At 66.7% G+C, this 15,869-nt stretch overlaps 2 protein-coding genes and 1 long non-coding RNA gene across 3 annotated transcripts; 1 reads left to right on the plus strand and 2 right to left on the minus strand.

Moving 5' to 3' along the window:
• Positions 1 to 65: 65 nt before the first annotated feature.
• On the plus strand, positions 66 to 1,744 carry LOC137843100 (uncharacterized). Its single transcript, XR_011089360.1, has 2 exons — positions 66 to 342; positions 421 to 1,744. It is a non-coding gene; the product is annotated as an uncharacterized lncRNA (long non-coding RNA).
• Positions 1,745 to 5,140: 3,396 nt separating this feature from the next.
• On the minus strand, positions 5,141 to 9,037 carry LOC137843001 (digestive cysteine proteinase 1-like). The gene is made up of 11 exons (XM_068657780.1): positions 8,625 to 9,037; positions 8,332 to 8,391; positions 8,101 to 8,193; positions 7,825 to 7,997; positions 7,284 to 7,524; positions 6,813 to 7,008; positions 6,531 to 6,724; positions 6,308 to 6,399; positions 6,070 to 6,231; positions 5,661 to 5,850; positions 5,141 to 5,502 (listed from the first exon to the last, which is right to left on the minus strand). The coding sequence occupies exons 1-11, from the start codon at positions 8,671 to 8,673 to the stop codon at positions 5,315 to 5,317; spliced, it is 1,638 nt and encodes a 545-aa protein (XP_068513881.1). The 5' UTR covers positions 8,674 to 9,037; the 3' UTR covers positions 5,141 to 5,314.
• An 834-nt stretch (positions 9,038 to 9,871) lies between these two features.
• On the minus strand, positions 9,872 to 14,568 carry LOC137843000 (digestive cysteine proteinase 1-like). The gene is made up of 11 exons (XM_068657779.1): positions 14,430 to 14,568; positions 13,701 to 13,760; positions 13,347 to 13,439; positions 13,061 to 13,233; positions 12,380 to 12,623; positions 12,102 to 12,297; positions 11,814 to 12,007; positions 11,350 to 11,441; positions 11,112 to 11,273; positions 10,410 to 10,599; positions 9,872 to 10,273 (listed from the first exon to the last, which is right to left on the minus strand). The coding sequence occupies exons 1-11, from the start codon at positions 14,479 to 14,481 to the stop codon at positions 10,086 to 10,088; spliced, it is 1,644 nt and encodes a 547-aa protein (XP_068513880.1). The 5' UTR covers positions 14,482 to 14,568; the 3' UTR covers positions 9,872 to 10,085.
• Between the last annotated feature and the right edge of the window lie 1,301 nt (positions 14,569 to 15,869).

Here is a 15,869-nt window from a genome sequence, read left to right on the forward strand (position 1 = left end):
CCAAGGGCAGGGGGCAGGGGGCAGGGAGGGGGCCTGGGGCAAGGGCCAAGGGCCAAGGGCCAAGGGCCAAGGCCAAGGCCAAGGGAAGGGGCCTGGGCCTAGACTTGGGCCTAGACTTGGGCCTAGTCCTGTGCCTGGGCCTAGACCTGGGCCTGGGCCTGGGCCCGGGCCCGATGCTGCCCAGGGGCACGCTCCCAGTGGGGTTTGCTCCACCTCGGGCCAAGGAATTGGGGCTTGTGCCCGTCCATGGGCCTAGTCCTAGGCTGAGGGCTGGAGCCTGGGCCAAGGTTAAGGGTCTGGGCCTGCCCAGGGGTCTGGGCCTGTCCTGAGGCTTGGGCCTGGGTCTGCCCAGGGGCCTGGGCCTGGGCCTGGGCTGAGGGTTGGGACTTGGGCCAAGGACAAGGGCCCGGTGCTGCCCAGGGGCCTGGTTCTGGTCCTGGGTCTGTCCCAGTTTCTGGGTCTGGGCCTGGGCCTGCCCAAAGGCACTCTCCAGGTTGGGTTCAATCCATATTGGGCCAGGAGCAGGGGCTGGGGATGAGGAAAGGGGCTTGGGCCATGTCCAGGGGCCTGGGCTTGGGCCAAGGACAAGGGCCTGGTCCTGTCCAGGGGCCTGGTTCTGGGCCTGGTCCCGTCTGGGGACTTGGTCTGGGTCCTGGCCCTGTCCAAGGGTCTGGTTCCACCCAGGGGCATGGCCCTGGTCCTGTGCAGGGGCTTGATCCTGGTTCTGTACAGGGCCCTGGTCCCGGTCCCATCCATGGGCCTGGCCCTGGTCCTGCCCACGGCCTTGCTCCATGCTCGGCTCGATCCCTGCTGTGCCAAGCGCAGGGCCCCAAAACCAGGAATTGGGGTCAGGCTGAGCCCTGTACCTGCCCCGTCCCGTGTCAGGGAGCACAGGGCAGCGAGCGGCTGCGGGGGGAAGGAAGGGAGCGGGGGGGCTGCAGGAGGAGTGCCGGGGGGGGTGGAGATGGGCATGGGGGTGCAGGCAGGGCAGCCCGACTGTGCCTGAGAGGTCAGATGTAAGAATAGGAGGAAAAGGAAGGGAAAGGAGGTAGGAGGGAGCATCTGCAGCCAAGGGGAAGCCTGGTTTTCCTCTGCCCTGACTCCTGGCCCGCTGTGCAGGCAGCTGGTTCCAGGCAGAGCCGAGCCCGACTGCGACGTGCGTGGGCTGGGAGCGTCTGGGCACGGGGCAGGACCAGGGCTGGAAATCATCCCCTGCACAAAGGGGGCAATTCTCTGCTTTTATTTCATTTTCTTTTTCAAGGCAGCAGTTGTCGTTCTTACAGCGTGACGCGGAGCAGGTGCTGCGGACCTCCAGACGTGCTGCCCACCCAAAGAACCCAGGGAACCGACGCGTTGTGGAGTGAAAAGTCCTCTGCGAGCCCGAGGCGAAGCGAGCAGGGAGCCGTGGCCACGTTAACGAACCCACAGCCGCTGCTTCTGTGCCTGCCTTGCCCGACATCGCCGCGTTCCTAAACCCTGCATGCTCCCGGGCCACTGGGGATACCTTGAAATCTTTCAGAAACTTACTTTCCCACCTTCTTTTTCTCTCTCTTTTTTTTTTTTTTTCTCCCCATCCTCGCAGCAGCTCACGGAGTATTCCCAGTCCTGGCTTGTGCGAGTGGTGGAGCTGAAACCCGAGCTGCTCAGCGCGGCGCTTCCCGAGCAGGACCGGGGGAGTGCCTTGGGTTTTTAGCAGGGCTGCGTGGGTGTGCATATTAAACTGAAATCCTGCTGTGCTTGGCTACCTCGGGGACTGCTTATAATCGCCGGGCAAATATGCTGTGTGTAGGAGAAATGCTTAATTTCATGAAATTCGTTGCGTTGCGGCGGGGGGAATGGCAGGCGGTGGAAGCAGAAGGCAGAGCGGGGCTTGGCAGAGGCGGGCGGGGAGCTTCAAACAAAAACCCTTCAAACAAACCCGGGGCTGGGATGCTGGGAGGAAGGGTTCTGAGGGAAATGGGGCGGAGGTGGAGGATCGGGGCCGCCCGGCTCCCCGGGGTCTGACAGCGCACCTGGAAAACGTAAACGCCACGAGCGGCTTGTGGCGAGAAACTAAAACCTCTTAAAAAAAATAAAATAAAAAGTCAGGGGGGTTGCAAATCTCTGGAGCTGCAGGAAGGGAACGGTTGGTTGGAGAATGCGAGCGAGAAACCTGCCAGAGCAGCCACGGCCGCCAAGGGAGCAGCGTTTGGCTGAGGACGAGCGTTTGGGAGGCTGCTACTGAAGGAAGGGTGAGAGGAGAAGAGATGTTTCGGAAGGCCCTGCCTCTGGTTTGCCACGCTCGCCTCGCCAGCAGCCTCTCGCTCAGCATCTCCTGGAGGCCAGCAGCCCGCTCTGGTCTCACTGGAGGCAGCCGCTTGTGCCCCGAAACGCTCCAGTTTTTGTAGCAAAAAGCGATGTTTCCTGCCCCAAAATGCAGTGTTTGTCACCCCAAAACCAAAGTGGGTTTGCCACGGGGGTCCCCCTGCCCACGCACCCGGCGTGGGAGCTGTGGGGAGCCCACCCCAGGAGCTGCCAAACCGACTCGTGTCCAGCTGCTGCCCCCCAGCTCCGCCTGCGGTTCCATCCCAATCGCTTTTGGATAATATTTCCGTGTCCCGGCTCCCCCCGTGCCCCCGGCCTGCTGAATAATTCCCTTGTTTTGCGCGAGCAGCCAGAGGTTTTCGCGGATAATTCATCCTGTGCTGACAGGCGGCCAGCTTTGGGGCCGGAGCGCGTTTTCTGGCCACCTGGCAGGGCTGCGGGGGCTCCCCAAACCCCTGAAATCCCAGCCGCCCTGCCTCGTGGGATGATTTACCTCGGCGAATTCAGCCCACCCCGAGCTTCTGGATGGGGTTTCGGGTGTGTGGACAGAGCCGCCCCCCAGCTCTGGATGCTCTTGCCTGCAGAAAGCGTTTTGCCCTGCAACAAAAACGCCTCCCGGGGGCTGTTTGCCGCGGGGTGCTCCATCTCGCCTGTGTACGAGGGTCAGAGCCCAGCCTGGAGCTGGGATTGTCCCCAAATTCCCGTCCCTGTCTCACCAGGGATTGGGGTTGGAGAGGTTCGGGGGCAGCCAGGAGGCTTCCAGCCCCGCTGGGGACCTGGCACAGCGCTGCAGGGGAAAGGCTGCAGCCCAGGGGCTCTGTTTTAGGGGCATATCGTGATGTCAGCCGATGGGGGAAGAAGCCCAGAGCCCCCTGCTCGCCCCCATGGGCACGTGGGGACCCGGCTGTGCCAGGGAACAGCGGCTCCTGTCCCGTGCCTGGTGAGGACAGCGGGGAATTCATGGGCACAGGGGTCCCAAGGGGGGAGCCGAGGAGCCCTTTTCCCCCCCAAGGAGACCCCACCTGCCAAACCCTTCCCAGGGGCACCAACCCCGCGGTTGCTCTCTCAGCCTCCTGCGTGTTCAGCAGCGAATTCGGAGCATCGCCTGCCCGAAAGGGAGCCCGAAAGTCACGGATCCCTGAAAGTCACAGCCGGATTTATCGACTGCAGGCGGGGGGAGAATCAAAACCGCTCAGCCTCCGGCCTCCCCCGGAGCAAACCCCCGGCACCCCCGTGCCGCCACCGTTCCCCTCCCAGCCCCGCGTCGGAGTCAGCAACCCCCCGCCGGGAATGATTGAAGACCCCTTCGGAAATCAGTGCGGCAAATTGCCCGAGAAGCAGGTGAAGGAGGGAGAGGAAAATGAGACAACATCACGGCCCTCCCCGGGGAAGGAAGCACGCTCGCTGCTCGCCCCGGCCATTTGCTAGACAAAATCAGGGTGGAACGAGGGTGGAGCTGCTCAGCACGGCTGCCCTCAGCTACCAGAAGCCAATTTTGGGAAGGATGCAGCCCATGTGTGCACAGGGGAATCGCCTTCAGCTGGAGGTGTGGGGCCGGGCACCCTCCACCCCGTTGGTTTGGTCTCGGGGTCCCCGATCCCGGTGGTTTGGGAGCTTTGCAGGTCAAAAAAAAAAATGCAGCGGGGGAAATCCCATCCGTGGAGGTGGTGCTGTGCCCTACCCTAGGGACACTGCTGTCCCCGTGCTGTCCCCGCCACCCCCTCACACACACCCCACTGGCAGAAGGTCCCCCCTTTCCCAGGGGACACACAGGGGCCCCCCCCATCACCAGCTGCTCCCCCGGGACCCCCGCGGTGTGCCCAGCACCCCCAGCTCCCCGCTGCTCACCTCTCCACTCTTGGCACCATTTCCAGCTGCTCCCCCCCAAATCATGTGGGGTTTGGGGCCAGCCTCCCCACGCCACCTCTCCAAGGCCCCCAGAGCTGGAGCTGGACCCCCCCCAGGAGCTGCAGCCCCGGTTCCTTGGTCTGCTTCTGGCGTCTGCTTCCCCTGAAATCCCCGGGGACGGCAGCTGCTGGCGGGGGGCGCAGCCAGGGCAGGATGAAAGGGGCACCCTGGGGACTCAGCCCCCTGCCTCCCTCCCCAAAACCCCCAGGAGCTGACTCTGCCCCTCCTGGGGGCTCCTCCCAGCTGCTAAATGGGCTCAGGTGGGGAGGGCAGAGCCTGGTGGTGCCGACAGCTCCCACCTGGGACACCAGCACCCCACCAGCACCCCACCAGCACCTCGAGCACTGCAGCCCCCACACCACACTGGGGAACAGCCACGACCCTCTCTGGGGCAGCCCCACAGCAGCAGCAGCCTCATAAACCCTTGGGGCTCCTGCTGGGGTTTCCCCCAGCCATGAAGTTTTGGGGTAAAGCACTGGAAAAGGGTGAAAAAAGGAACGTGGCAGAGCTGGGGCAGCAGCTCCATGCCTGGCTGCTCCCCGGGGGGGTGCACGGAGCCTCCCTGCCCCAGGGATGTGCCCAGGAACCCGCCCTGTCCCCCTCCCCGTGGCTCTGTCACCGTCACCCACCTTCTTGCCCTGCACCCTGCGTCCTCCCAGCGCCCAGGAGCACCCACGGCACAGGGGATCCTTTGGGTTCCTTCCGTTCTTGGAACATGAAAACCCCCAGAAATCCTGTTTTTTCCCCAAATATTTAAGGAAACCGAGGCACCAGGCACTGACACACGTGGGGGCCCAGAGAAGAGGACCCAGCACCCAGAGATGCTGGGAAGGGGGTGCTGGCACTGAAATCCTTGGGGTTAGGGGACACTGAACCCATATGGGGGCAGGCTGGGGGGGGAGGAGACACCCCAGCACCACGGACAGGATGGCTTCTCGCAGCATTTATTGCCAAAATGACAAAACACCTCCCCAAAACCCCTCTGCCCTCCTGGCTGCGCCGCCCCCCTCTGCCCCACGGTCACCTGGTGGTGACCCACATCCAGCCAGAGCTGCACAAGGGGACACGGTGGGGACAGGGCACACGTTGGGGCCGCGTCCCATCAGGCCAGGACGGGGAAGGAGGCGGCGGTGGCCACCCCGCAGTTGTTGTCCCGCATGGCCATGAGGATGTAGCCGTCGTTGCCCCAGTAGGTGGACCAGGAGTTCTTGATGAGCCAGTAGCTCTTGCCGTGCAGCACCCCGTAGCCCACGGCCAGCACCGCGTGGTCCAGCTCCGACGTCTCGTTCCCTGGGAGGGGGAAAAGAATTAAAACGGAGACGTCTCCAGCCCCATCCCTGCCCTGGGTGCAGCCCCTCGGCCAGCCCCACACCGACGTTACGCCCCCGGGGTGCCAGCCCCAGACCCCGTGAGGGGGACAGGGACCCCGCTGGGTACCCCCAGCTCACCGCAGCGGGGCTCCTCGTAGACGCCGTTGGCGTAGAAGGCGAAGGACTTGTGCGAGGCGTCGATGTTGACGGCCACGGGGCCGTGCTTGACCAGCGCGGCTTTCAGCGCCGTGGCGCTGCCCGGCTCCACGTTGACGTAGCCAGCGAGCGGGGCCACCAGCTCCGACTGGTTGCAGTGGCAGTAGCCGTTCTGGGGGGGGACACGGAGGTGGCACTGGGGTCCTGGAGACATTTCCAGGGGGATCCAACCCAGCTTGGCTTGGGTGGAGCATCCATAACCCAAAGAGGAGCAGCCATCCAGTGCCAGACGGGTGATGGCAACCTTGGGAGAGCCTCGCCGTGCACCCCAAAGCTGGGTGGGGAGGATGGGGTTCAGGGTGGGAGCACACAGCCCCCCGGGCACCCTCACCTGCCCCAGGTACGGCCCGTAGGACTCGGTGCTGGCGATGCCGCCGTGCTTCTTGATCCACTCGTAGGCTCGCCACTCCTCGCCCCCATCACACGCCTGGTTCCCGAAGCCCCAGGAGCAGTCGATGAGGACTTGCTGGGACAGCGGGGTCAGCACACCGGTCTGCGGGGAGGGGACACACTGCAGGGACGGGGACCAACGCCCTGCGGCCACCCTGGCCGTCCCCGCTCGCTCTCACCTTGAGGAAGAGGGCACCCTCCATGGCACCCGTGGTGGCGAAGCTCCAGCAGGAGCCGCAGACAGCCTGGTCCTTCACGGGGGTCACCGCGCCTGGGGACAATTGGGGTGGGTGAAAGGGGAACTGGGGCAGGACTCGAGGACCCGCACAAAGCCTGGAGCAGAAAGCAGAGCCCAAACCTTGGGCACGGTCCAAGCTCGCACCCCGCCGGGTCCCTGCTCACCGTACAGCCTCCAGTCGAGGCTCTCGGGGAGGTGGAGGTCGGCGTAGAGCTGGCTGGGGAAGGGCAGCCCGTGGTTGGGGGCCCCGCTCCGGCGACGGCCCCGCAGCGCCGCCAGCTCCTGGGGCGTGCGGTCGGCCAGGTGGTTCAGCGCCAGCGTGTAGGAGAGCGCGGCGCGGTTCTTGGAGTGCACGAACCTGGGGACGGCGACGGGATGAAGGTGCTGCGGGACGAGGGGAGCATCTCCAAGCCCCCCCCCGGGTCTCCCCAGCACCTCCCCATTACCGCATGTTGTGGATGAAGGCTCGCTGGCGGTGCTCATGCTCCTCCTCGCTGCCGTAGCGCTTCCCAAACCTCTCCCGGTAGTGGTGGAAGAGGCGGTGGTGGACGTGCGCCGCGTCCGTCCCCACAAACTCCCGCATGGGGTTGGCCACGATGCGGTGCTCGGGGCCGGCTGAGGGCCACTGCTCGCACTGCACGCCTGCAGGGAGCATGGAGAGGGGTCCTATGGGGTCCATCCCCGCAGCGGGGTGCAGCACCCGCACCCCAAACCATGGGGGCGCAAATTGGGGTTGGCACCGGGGGGACACCGCACCCAGCACGGGATCACCCAGCTCTCAGCATTTTTAGGTTTCTCCCCACCTCCTTTTTTCCCCCCCCAGCCGATCGACCCGAATTACGGGGAGCTTGGAGATAAATTAGGACAAATCAGAGGACGCGGAGCCGCGGGGTGGCACCGGCTGCGCAGCCGCTCACCGTCGGGGAGCTGGAAGACCTCGGGGGAGAAGCGGTGGCTGAAGGTGGCGTAGTCGATCTCGTACTTGTCGTAGTGGGAGCCCAGGAGGCTGTTGAAGCCCCGCACCTCGTAGTGCAGGGGCACGGGGCCGCGGGCCGAGCCACCCACCCGCAGGGTGTAGACGTTCTTCTTGTGGCCCCAGTAGGAGACGTTCTGCCAGACGGCGCAGCGCTGCCCGCGGAAGCGCTCCTCCCGCACCCACTGGGCACAGCGGGTGTCAGGGACACCGTGCCACCACCGTGTCCCCAACGAGCCAGAAGCACGCCCCAGCCACACCGTGCCACGGGGTGAGAGCCCTCCTCCCCCTCCTCCTCCTCCTCCTCCTCCTCCTCCTCCTCCAGCACCCAGGGCTGGATCTGGCCTCGCGTTTACCTGTTCCCAACCACCTCTGCCCTCGCACGGAGGCATTTACCCATTCCCAACCACCCCATGCCCATCGGTGTCCCTTGTCCCCTCCCTGGCCTCATTTCCAGCTCCTCGGGGACCGTGCCCGGGGCTGACCTTGAAGTTCTCCAGGCTGGGGAAGACGCTCTGCGGGGTGACGAGGTCCCCGTCGGTGCCGTTGATGCGGAAGCACTTGCGGACGTTCACCTCCGTCTCCGTGGTCTCCGGCGTCACCTTGAAGCTGGCGCCGAAGGGCTCGACGGAGCCGAACTGGTAGGTGACCACTTGGCCTGGGGACGGGGACAGCACCGGGTTCCAGCCCAGCCCGGCTCCCAGGGGGCTCCCAGAGGGAGCAGAGGGGATGGGGGCGGCCGCCAGCCCCCGCGCACCCACCGCCGTAGTACTGGATGCGGCTCTTGCCCCCGGTGAGGTTGTACCAGGCTTCGAAGGGCTCCCTGATCTCCGCGTAGGGCAGGCTGAGCACTCCTGCGGGCACCCCGGGACCCCACAGCATCACCACCCCGCTCCCACCCGCAGCACCCCACAGCAGGGACGTGCCCAGCCCCGGGTTTGGGGCACCCGGGGGTGCTGGGTCCCTTGGCTGGCACCGGGTCCCCGAGGTACCTGTGACGTGGTAGATGTCCCCAAACGTGGGTGTCTCCAGCAGAGCTTTGCTCTCTGCTCCTGGAAAGGAAAAAAATGAAAAGAAAAGCAAAAAAAAAAAGCCTTTTAAGCTGGGATGGCCCACCTCTCCGTGCGCAGGGCTGCCTCAAAGCCTGCAAAAAAAAACTAGGAGAGGGGGGACAGCCTGGGGGAGCGCACCCTGCCCAGGCAGGGGGTCCCCGAGGTGGGGGTCCCCACTCCCCCAGGCCTCCCCCTCTCACCCAGGGGTGCAGCCAGGGCAGGGGGGCTCTCACCCAGCAGCAGGGAAGCCCCCAGCACCAGCAGCCACCCCAACCCCTCCATCCTGCACGCCCCAGCCCACGGTGCTGCCCTGCGCCCACGGGTGCCTTAAATACCCCCGGTGGGTGGGCAGGGAGCTGCCGGCAGCCCTCGGGCACGGCCCCATCCCTCCCGTTGGCCAGGATCAGCCCGAGGGGGAGGTGGGGCTTTGTGCTGCCCTCCCCAGCCCCCCCACGAGCACCCAAGGGTGCCCTTCCCACCCGTGGCAGGGTGGGTGCTGATGCCGTGCGCTCGCAGGGTTTGGGGTCAGGGGGAGCAGGGTGGGACCCAGATGTCTGTGGGCACTGGGGTGGGGGCACCCCTGGGCTGAGGGGGGGTTTCCCATGGATCAGGGCCCCAGGGGTGGGTGCTGGGGGTGCAGCACCCAGGAGAGCACCCAGGAGAGCACCCACACCCTGCACCCACACCGCAGCCCCTTGGGGTGCTCCCTGCCCTCCTGGATGCCCCCCTGTCCCCATGGTGGGGGGCATGTGGGACTCTCTGCACCCCCACGTCCTAGCAGGGCGAGCCCAGGACTGCAATTAGAGGGGGGTTAATTGGAAAAAAGGAGAGAGCCCAGATGCCAGGAGCGCCATGGGGAAGGAGGGCCCGGGCAGGAGCGCGGCGGTGGCCTTCACCCCCCCTACTTGCAGCGGGGCCAGCTGGACCCCAGCCCAAGGTGACAGCGAGCGCCCGTGGGGCCGCCGAGCCCCAAACAACACCGATAGGGACTGGGTGTGGGATGGCTGCATGCACCACAAGGCACACGGGGGCTGCTGCCCCCCCAAAAGGCTTCTGCCCCAGAGAGGTGACAGCCAAGGGGGGAGGACAGCCAGAGCTCGCCCTCCCCGTGCTGGTTGAAGGATGTTCCCGTGCCAAACCTGGGTTTGTAGGGTCCCCCCCAAACAGGGAGCAGCCCCACAGGGTGCTGAGGAGCCCGGCTGGGGGCTGGGGACACCACAAGTGCCACCCAGTCCCCGAGCCACAACAGAGGCAGGGCAGTGGGGCAGAGGGTGGCTGCCCCCCCCTCCCCGTGCTCCAGGAATGTCTGGTCTCAGCAGAAAGCCCTGGGGGTGTTTGTGCTCCGCTCCAGATAGGGCTGGGAGAGCCTCGTCCCTCGTCCCCGGGGGGGGCTGCTGAGGGCAGCTGGCTGTCCCCAGGGCCGGGACAGGGACCTGAGCCAGGCGGGCAGCACTCGAAACCCTCCCGTAGCAGCCAAAAATTATTTTTTCTGGGGTCTTTATTGGCAAGCCCACGGCTGATTTCCCAGCAGCCCTGTCCCACCACGTTCCCATCTTGTTCCACGTCCGATTTTCCTCCTGCACCACGGGGATCCCCCCAGGTCCCCATCTCCCTCCCGCACCCCGGGTCACAACGAAGGCTCTGCTCCGGGGCTGGGTGCCCGCAGGTTCCCCCCGCAGAGCTGGCAAGTGCCATCAGGCCAGGATGGGGTAGGTGGCCTCGGTGGCCACCCCGCAGTTGTTGTCCTTCATGGCCATGAGGATGTAGCCGTCGTTGCCCCAGTAGGTGGACCAGGAGTTCTTGATGAGCCAGTAGGTCTCCCCCTGCAGCACCCCGTAGCCCACGGCCAGCACGGCGTGGTCCAGCTCCCCCGGCTTGTTCGCTGCGAGGGACGGCACAGGGGAGGGCGCATTGGGACAGCAGCCCCCCAGGGGGGGATCTGCAGGGCTTCAAACCCCCTCCAGCCCTGCCCAATATCACGGGGAGGGGTTCCCGGGGGTCCCAGGTGCCCGACTCACCGCACTTGGGCTCGTAGTAGACGCCGTTGGAGTAGAAGGAGAAGGTCCTGTGCGAGGCGTCGATGCTGACGGCCACGGGGCCGTGCTTGTAGATGGCAGCTTTCACCGCCGTGATGTTGCCCGAGGTGACGTTGACGTAGCCCGTGATCTTGGCCAGCATCTCAGACTGGTTGTAGTGGCACAGCCCGTTCTGCGGCACCCCGGGGGGGTGGTGTCAGTGGGGGCACCCAGGTCCCACCCCGCGCCATGCCCCTGGTTGCCCCCTGCTCCCGTGTAGGGACTGGTGTGGGATTTGGGATGTGCCAGGGTCCCTGCCCCAGCCCCTGCTGCCCACCACGGCGGGGACGTTTCCCTGGCACGCAGCACGGGCGCCTGGCTCTGTCCCCAAGCCCCTTGCTCTGCCCCGTCCTCGGGCAGCCCTGCACCACCCCTGCACCCCGGGGAGCCATGGCTGTGTCACCACCCCACGGCGGAGGAGCCTCGTCCCTCTTGTGCAAGAGGAGAAACTGAGGCAGCGGTGACGAAACCGCCTGGCTGAGCCCCAGGGCTTGGCTGCGCTCTGCAAGGAACCGCAGGGACTCTCGTGCCCTGGGGACAGGGCGGCTCACCCGTCCCCAGAGCCCGTTAGCATCCCTGCAGGGTGCCCAGAGGGACACGACCTGAGAGCTGGGGACCCCGGCAGGGGCACGGGGCCACCCTCACCTGCCCCTTGTAGCTGCCGTAGGACTCGGTGCTGGCGATGCCGCCGTGCTTCTTGATCCACTCGTAGGCTCGCCACTCCTCGCCCCCGTCGCACGCGTAGTTCCCGAAGCCCCAGGAGCAGTCGATGAGGACTTGTTGGGACAGCGGGGTCAGCACGCCGGTCTGCAGGGAGGGGACACGCTGCAGGGACAGGGACCAGCACCCCACGGCCACCCCGGCCGTCCCCGCTCGCTCTCACCTTGAGGAAGAGGGCACCCTCCATGGCACCCGTGGTGGCGAAGCTCCAGCAGGAGCCGCAGACAGCCTGGTCCTTCACGGGGGTCACCGCGCCTGGGGACAATTGGGGTGGGTGAAAGGGGAACTGGGGCAGGACTTGAGGTCTCACAGCGCTCCCCAGGTGCTTTGCAGACAGGGCTTGGTGCCCTCTTGTAGTAGGGGAAGCACCAAACCTCTGGCTGCACACCCCGAGGTTAGAGCATCCCCAGGGAGCATCGCTCCCGGCACATGGGCGCATGGGGGATCCAGCACCAACGGAGCTGCCTCGGGCTGGATGAGCCCCTCTGGAGCTCCCTGGCACAGAAAAGGAGCAGGAGCCAGCTCGGCCGGACTCTGCACCCACCCCAATGGGCAGCACCCACCCCCTCTACCATCACCCAACCCCGGGCAGAGCAGCATGGCGCACCGACCCCACCCGGCACGCACCGTACATCCTCCAGTCGAGGCTCTCGGGCAGGATGAGGCCGGCGTAGCGCTCGGCAGGGAAGGGCAGCCCGTGGTTGGGGGCCCCGCTCCGGCGACGGCCCCGCAGCGCCGCCAGCTCCTGGGGCGTGCGGTCGGCCAGGTGGTTCAGCGCCAGCGTGTAGGAGAGCGCGGCGCGGTTCTTGGAGTGCACGAACCTGGGGACGGGGACGGCACCGCTGAGGACACCGCAGCACCCGGCTCCCCAGCATGGTGGAGAGGTCGGTGGGTGCCCCCCAACCCGCCCCGCACCTCATGTTGTGCACAAAGACATGCTGCCGGTGCTCCAGCTCCCGTGCCGAGCCGTAGCGCCGCCCAAAACGCCGCCGGTAGTGGTGGAAAACCTCGTGCGCCCGCGGCTGGTGCCGCCCCACCAGGTCCTCCATGGGGTTCGCCAGCACCCGGTGCTCCGCCGTGCTCCCCGGCAGGAGCCCGCATTTCTTCGTCTCTAGGGTGCAATTAGGGGACGCCGTCAGCTCAAGAACCAGCCGAGGAGGGGGGAGCAGGGTGGGGGCCCCGGCCCCGCTCACCGTTCACGGGGATGTCGAAGACGGAGGAGGGGAAGCTGTTGTCGAAGTCGGTGTAGGAGATTTCGTATTTGTCGTAGTGGGAGCCCAGCAGGCTGTTGTAGCCCCGCATCTCGTAGTGGACGGGGGCCACCCCACAGCTGGAGTTGGTGACCCACAGGGTGTAGACGTTCTTCTTCTGCGCCCAGAGGGTCACGTTCTGCCACACGGCACAGTACCGGCCCTGGTAGTACTCCTCCCGCAGGAACTGGGGGGCACAGGGACGGGTTTTTGGGGTGCGACCCATGGCCCTACCTCCCCGCCCGGCCCCTCCGTGGGCACCCATGGCCAGCAGGGATGCGGGTGCCGCAGCCAGCCCCGCCGGAGGCTGGGGCCGGGGGGAGCCAGGCTGCCATGCAGCGACTTGCCCGAGCTGTCCCGAAACACCGGCGCTTGTGTGGGCTGCGACACGTCCCAACACGGCTCCTGGGGTTGGGAAAGGAGCCGGGCGTCTGGCCCCGAGCCGCGTGGGGAAGTGACCCTCCTCCCTGCACCCATGGGTGCGGGGACCTGCCGCAGCCTGCCCCGGCACCCTGCACCACGCAGAGGCGAGCAGGGACAGGGGGGAGCATGGCCCAGAGCCCCCAGCCCCGGGGATGCTGCGGGAAGAGGGTGGGATCCGGGCTGTCCTTTGCCTCCCCTCACCTTGAAGCCCTCCAGGCTGGGGAAGACGCTCTGGATCCTGACCACGTCCTCCTTGGAGCCGGGCAGCTGGAAGCATTTCCTGGCGTTCACCTCCTTCTCGGTGGTCTCGGGAGTGATTTTGTACTGCATCCCGTAGGGCTTCACCCCCGCCAGCTGGTACGTTATCACCTGCCCTGCGCCACCCAGGGGGGGAAACTGAGGCACGGGGGTCCCGCTCTCAGCCTCCCTTCGCACAGGGACGGGCGCAGACGGGTCCGGCCGTATGGGTTGTGCCCCCCCTGCCTACCCCCATAGTACTGGATCCGGCTCTTGTTCCCCGTCAGGTTGTACCAGGCTTCGAAGGGCTCCTCGATCTCCGCGTAGGGCAGGTTGATGACCCCTGCGGAGCACCCAGCACCCGGCACGGCTCAGCCCCGGCACCCTGCATCCCTCCCCGAGCCCCCAAACGCCCCGCGCTCATCACAGACACCCCCAGCACCCATGGGGGATGCTGTCCCCAGGGGTCCCCCCACCACCACCACCCCGTGCACCAGTTGCAGTGCCAGCTGGGCACTGGGATGACCCGGCGCTGCGCATCCTCCGCTCCCCCCATGGTGCTGAGGGGTCCTGGCCACCCTCAACCCCGACTCGGGGCCGTTACCTCTGACATGGTAGATGGATCCGAAGTGGGGCAGCGGCCGGGAGAGCCCCTGGTCCCGTCCTGCAAGTCACGAGCAGGGATGGGGCCGGGTTGTGGGGCCATGGGGCAGCCCGCGGCGGGACGCTCCCGTTCCCTGCAGCCCCTCCCGGGCTCGCAGCTTGTGCAACCCCACGCCAACACGCCCTGGGAGCCAGCCTTCCCCTCCGTCAGCACCTTTCTGACAGGTCCCAGCACCCCAAAATCAGGGGGTCCCCAAAGATCGGGGTACCCCCAGATGGTGCCCGGCACGCGGGGAGCGGCGATGGAGCCAGCGCCCCCGGGACGTGCGCAGTGCCCCGGGCACCCGGGGAGGGGAACTGGGGGGCACGGCTCCCCCTGTCCCCCCCAACGCTTCCGGCAACAACCTGCCCGCCTCCCCCCCCTGCTCTCTGCAAAAATAGGGAAATGGTCGGGGCTGGTGCATGCGTTAAAGCCGCCTGGCTCGGTGCAGCCCTATTTTCATCCTCCCCCCTCGCCAAGCCCTCAAGGCACTGCACCACCCCGCAGCCCTCCTCTCCCGGGGGGCTCCAAGCACAGGGCTTGGCACACCCCACAAGAAACCCTTCTCCACCCTGCCCTGCGTTCCCATTAACCCAGCAATGGGGAGACGAGACCCATGGGGGTTCCCGCAGCTTCGGGGTGACCCCAAATCCCCCGGTGCCTCGGCACCATCCCGGGGCACGGACTCACCCCGCACGGCGACGCAGAGTGCGGAGGCCACGAGCCAGCCCAGCACGCCCATCCTCGCCCCCGTCGCCCCCGCTCGCCGGGACCTGCTCCCGGTTTTAAGGCCGAGCCTGGGCCCTCCCCTGGGGAGGGAAGGAGCCGGCATCATGTGGTGCCCGATGGGGCGCATGGGATCGGCTGGATCCATTCGGGGGAGCCCCACAGGCTCGGCTCCGGGGTGCTCGGGGAGAGCTGGGGGCTCCTCACCATGCAGGAAAAGGGGGACGTGTGCCTCCTCCAGCAGCACAGGGGAGCCACCACCCACCCTATTCCCCCCAAGGGCTTTGGGGGCTCCCCAAATGCAGGGCTCCCTCCTTCCCCGGCTGTAGGGCTCCTGCAGGGGTTGTGCCCCACCAGCCCCATCTCCACCCCACTCTAGCCCCCTTGGCAAGGCTGTTCCCATAAGGATCAGCCCTCCAGCCGGCTCCTGTCCCCATAGTTTAGCCAGGCTGACCCCATAACCTGCCTGGGTACGGGTGCTGAGCCTCCCCCAGCCCCCTGGGAGCTGCCCTGGTCCCTCGGTGGTGGCAGCACCCATGGGACGGTGGCGGTGAGCGGCCACCCCCCTGCCGTGCCCTGTCCCCCCCCAGGGGCACCGGTGGCCTCGTGCCCGTCCCGATGGGGATCTGTGGCCTCGGCCAGCCCCGTCCCCATCCCCGCGTGAGAACAGGAAGCCCCGGGGCTGGACTTGCTGTCACACAGGAAAGAAGAGGTCGGCGCCTGCGGGGAGCACCTCGCACCTCCCCAAAACTCTGCCTGGCGGACCCCCCCGCTGCGAGGGACCCCTCCCCGGGACCCCCTGGAGCCGGGATGCCAAAAGCTCGAGGGGCTCTTGGTGTCCCAGCACCCAGTCTGGAAGCCCAGGGGGGGTGTAGGGGGGCTCAGCGCCTCTCCCGGGGCTGGCTGGGCTTTGGGGTTTGGTGCCAAATCTTGGGAGCCTCCCACTTGCAGCCGCACCCGGGCGAGGCGTAAATAAGGAGTCCGGTGGCTGGGGCGCTGCCAACGGCCGCAGCGAGCACACGAGCGGGCTGAGAGCTGCGTGCCCCTTTTGGGGACCCACGGGAGCTCCCAGGGGACACGGTCCCAACCCCCCCGGGAGCTGGGACACTCGTCACCATCCCACAGCTTCGCCCTGTCCCAGCTCACCCCACCCCGGCACAGACCCCGCTCCTTGGGCTCGTTTTATCCCTGCCCCATATTTACACCCCCCTGCTCGGGGGTGGGGGGGCTCAGGGATGCATTTGGGGTCAGGCAGCACCCCGACCCCACACACACAGCTTTGGGAACACAACAACCCCACATATACCCCATAACCCACCAGCAGCCCCCGTGTGGAGCTGCGCCGCGGATGGGGCACCCCAAAGCCACCGTCCCGTGTGCGCCCCCAATGCCACAGTGACCTGG

The sequence above is a fragment of the Anas acuta genome, chromosome 21 (assembly GCF_963932015.1).
Source record: "Anas acuta chromosome 21, bAnaAcu1.1, whole genome shotgun sequence".
In the NCBI taxonomy this organism is placed as follows: domain Eukaryota; kingdom Metazoa; phylum Chordata; class Aves; order Anseriformes; family Anatidae; genus Anas; species Anas acuta.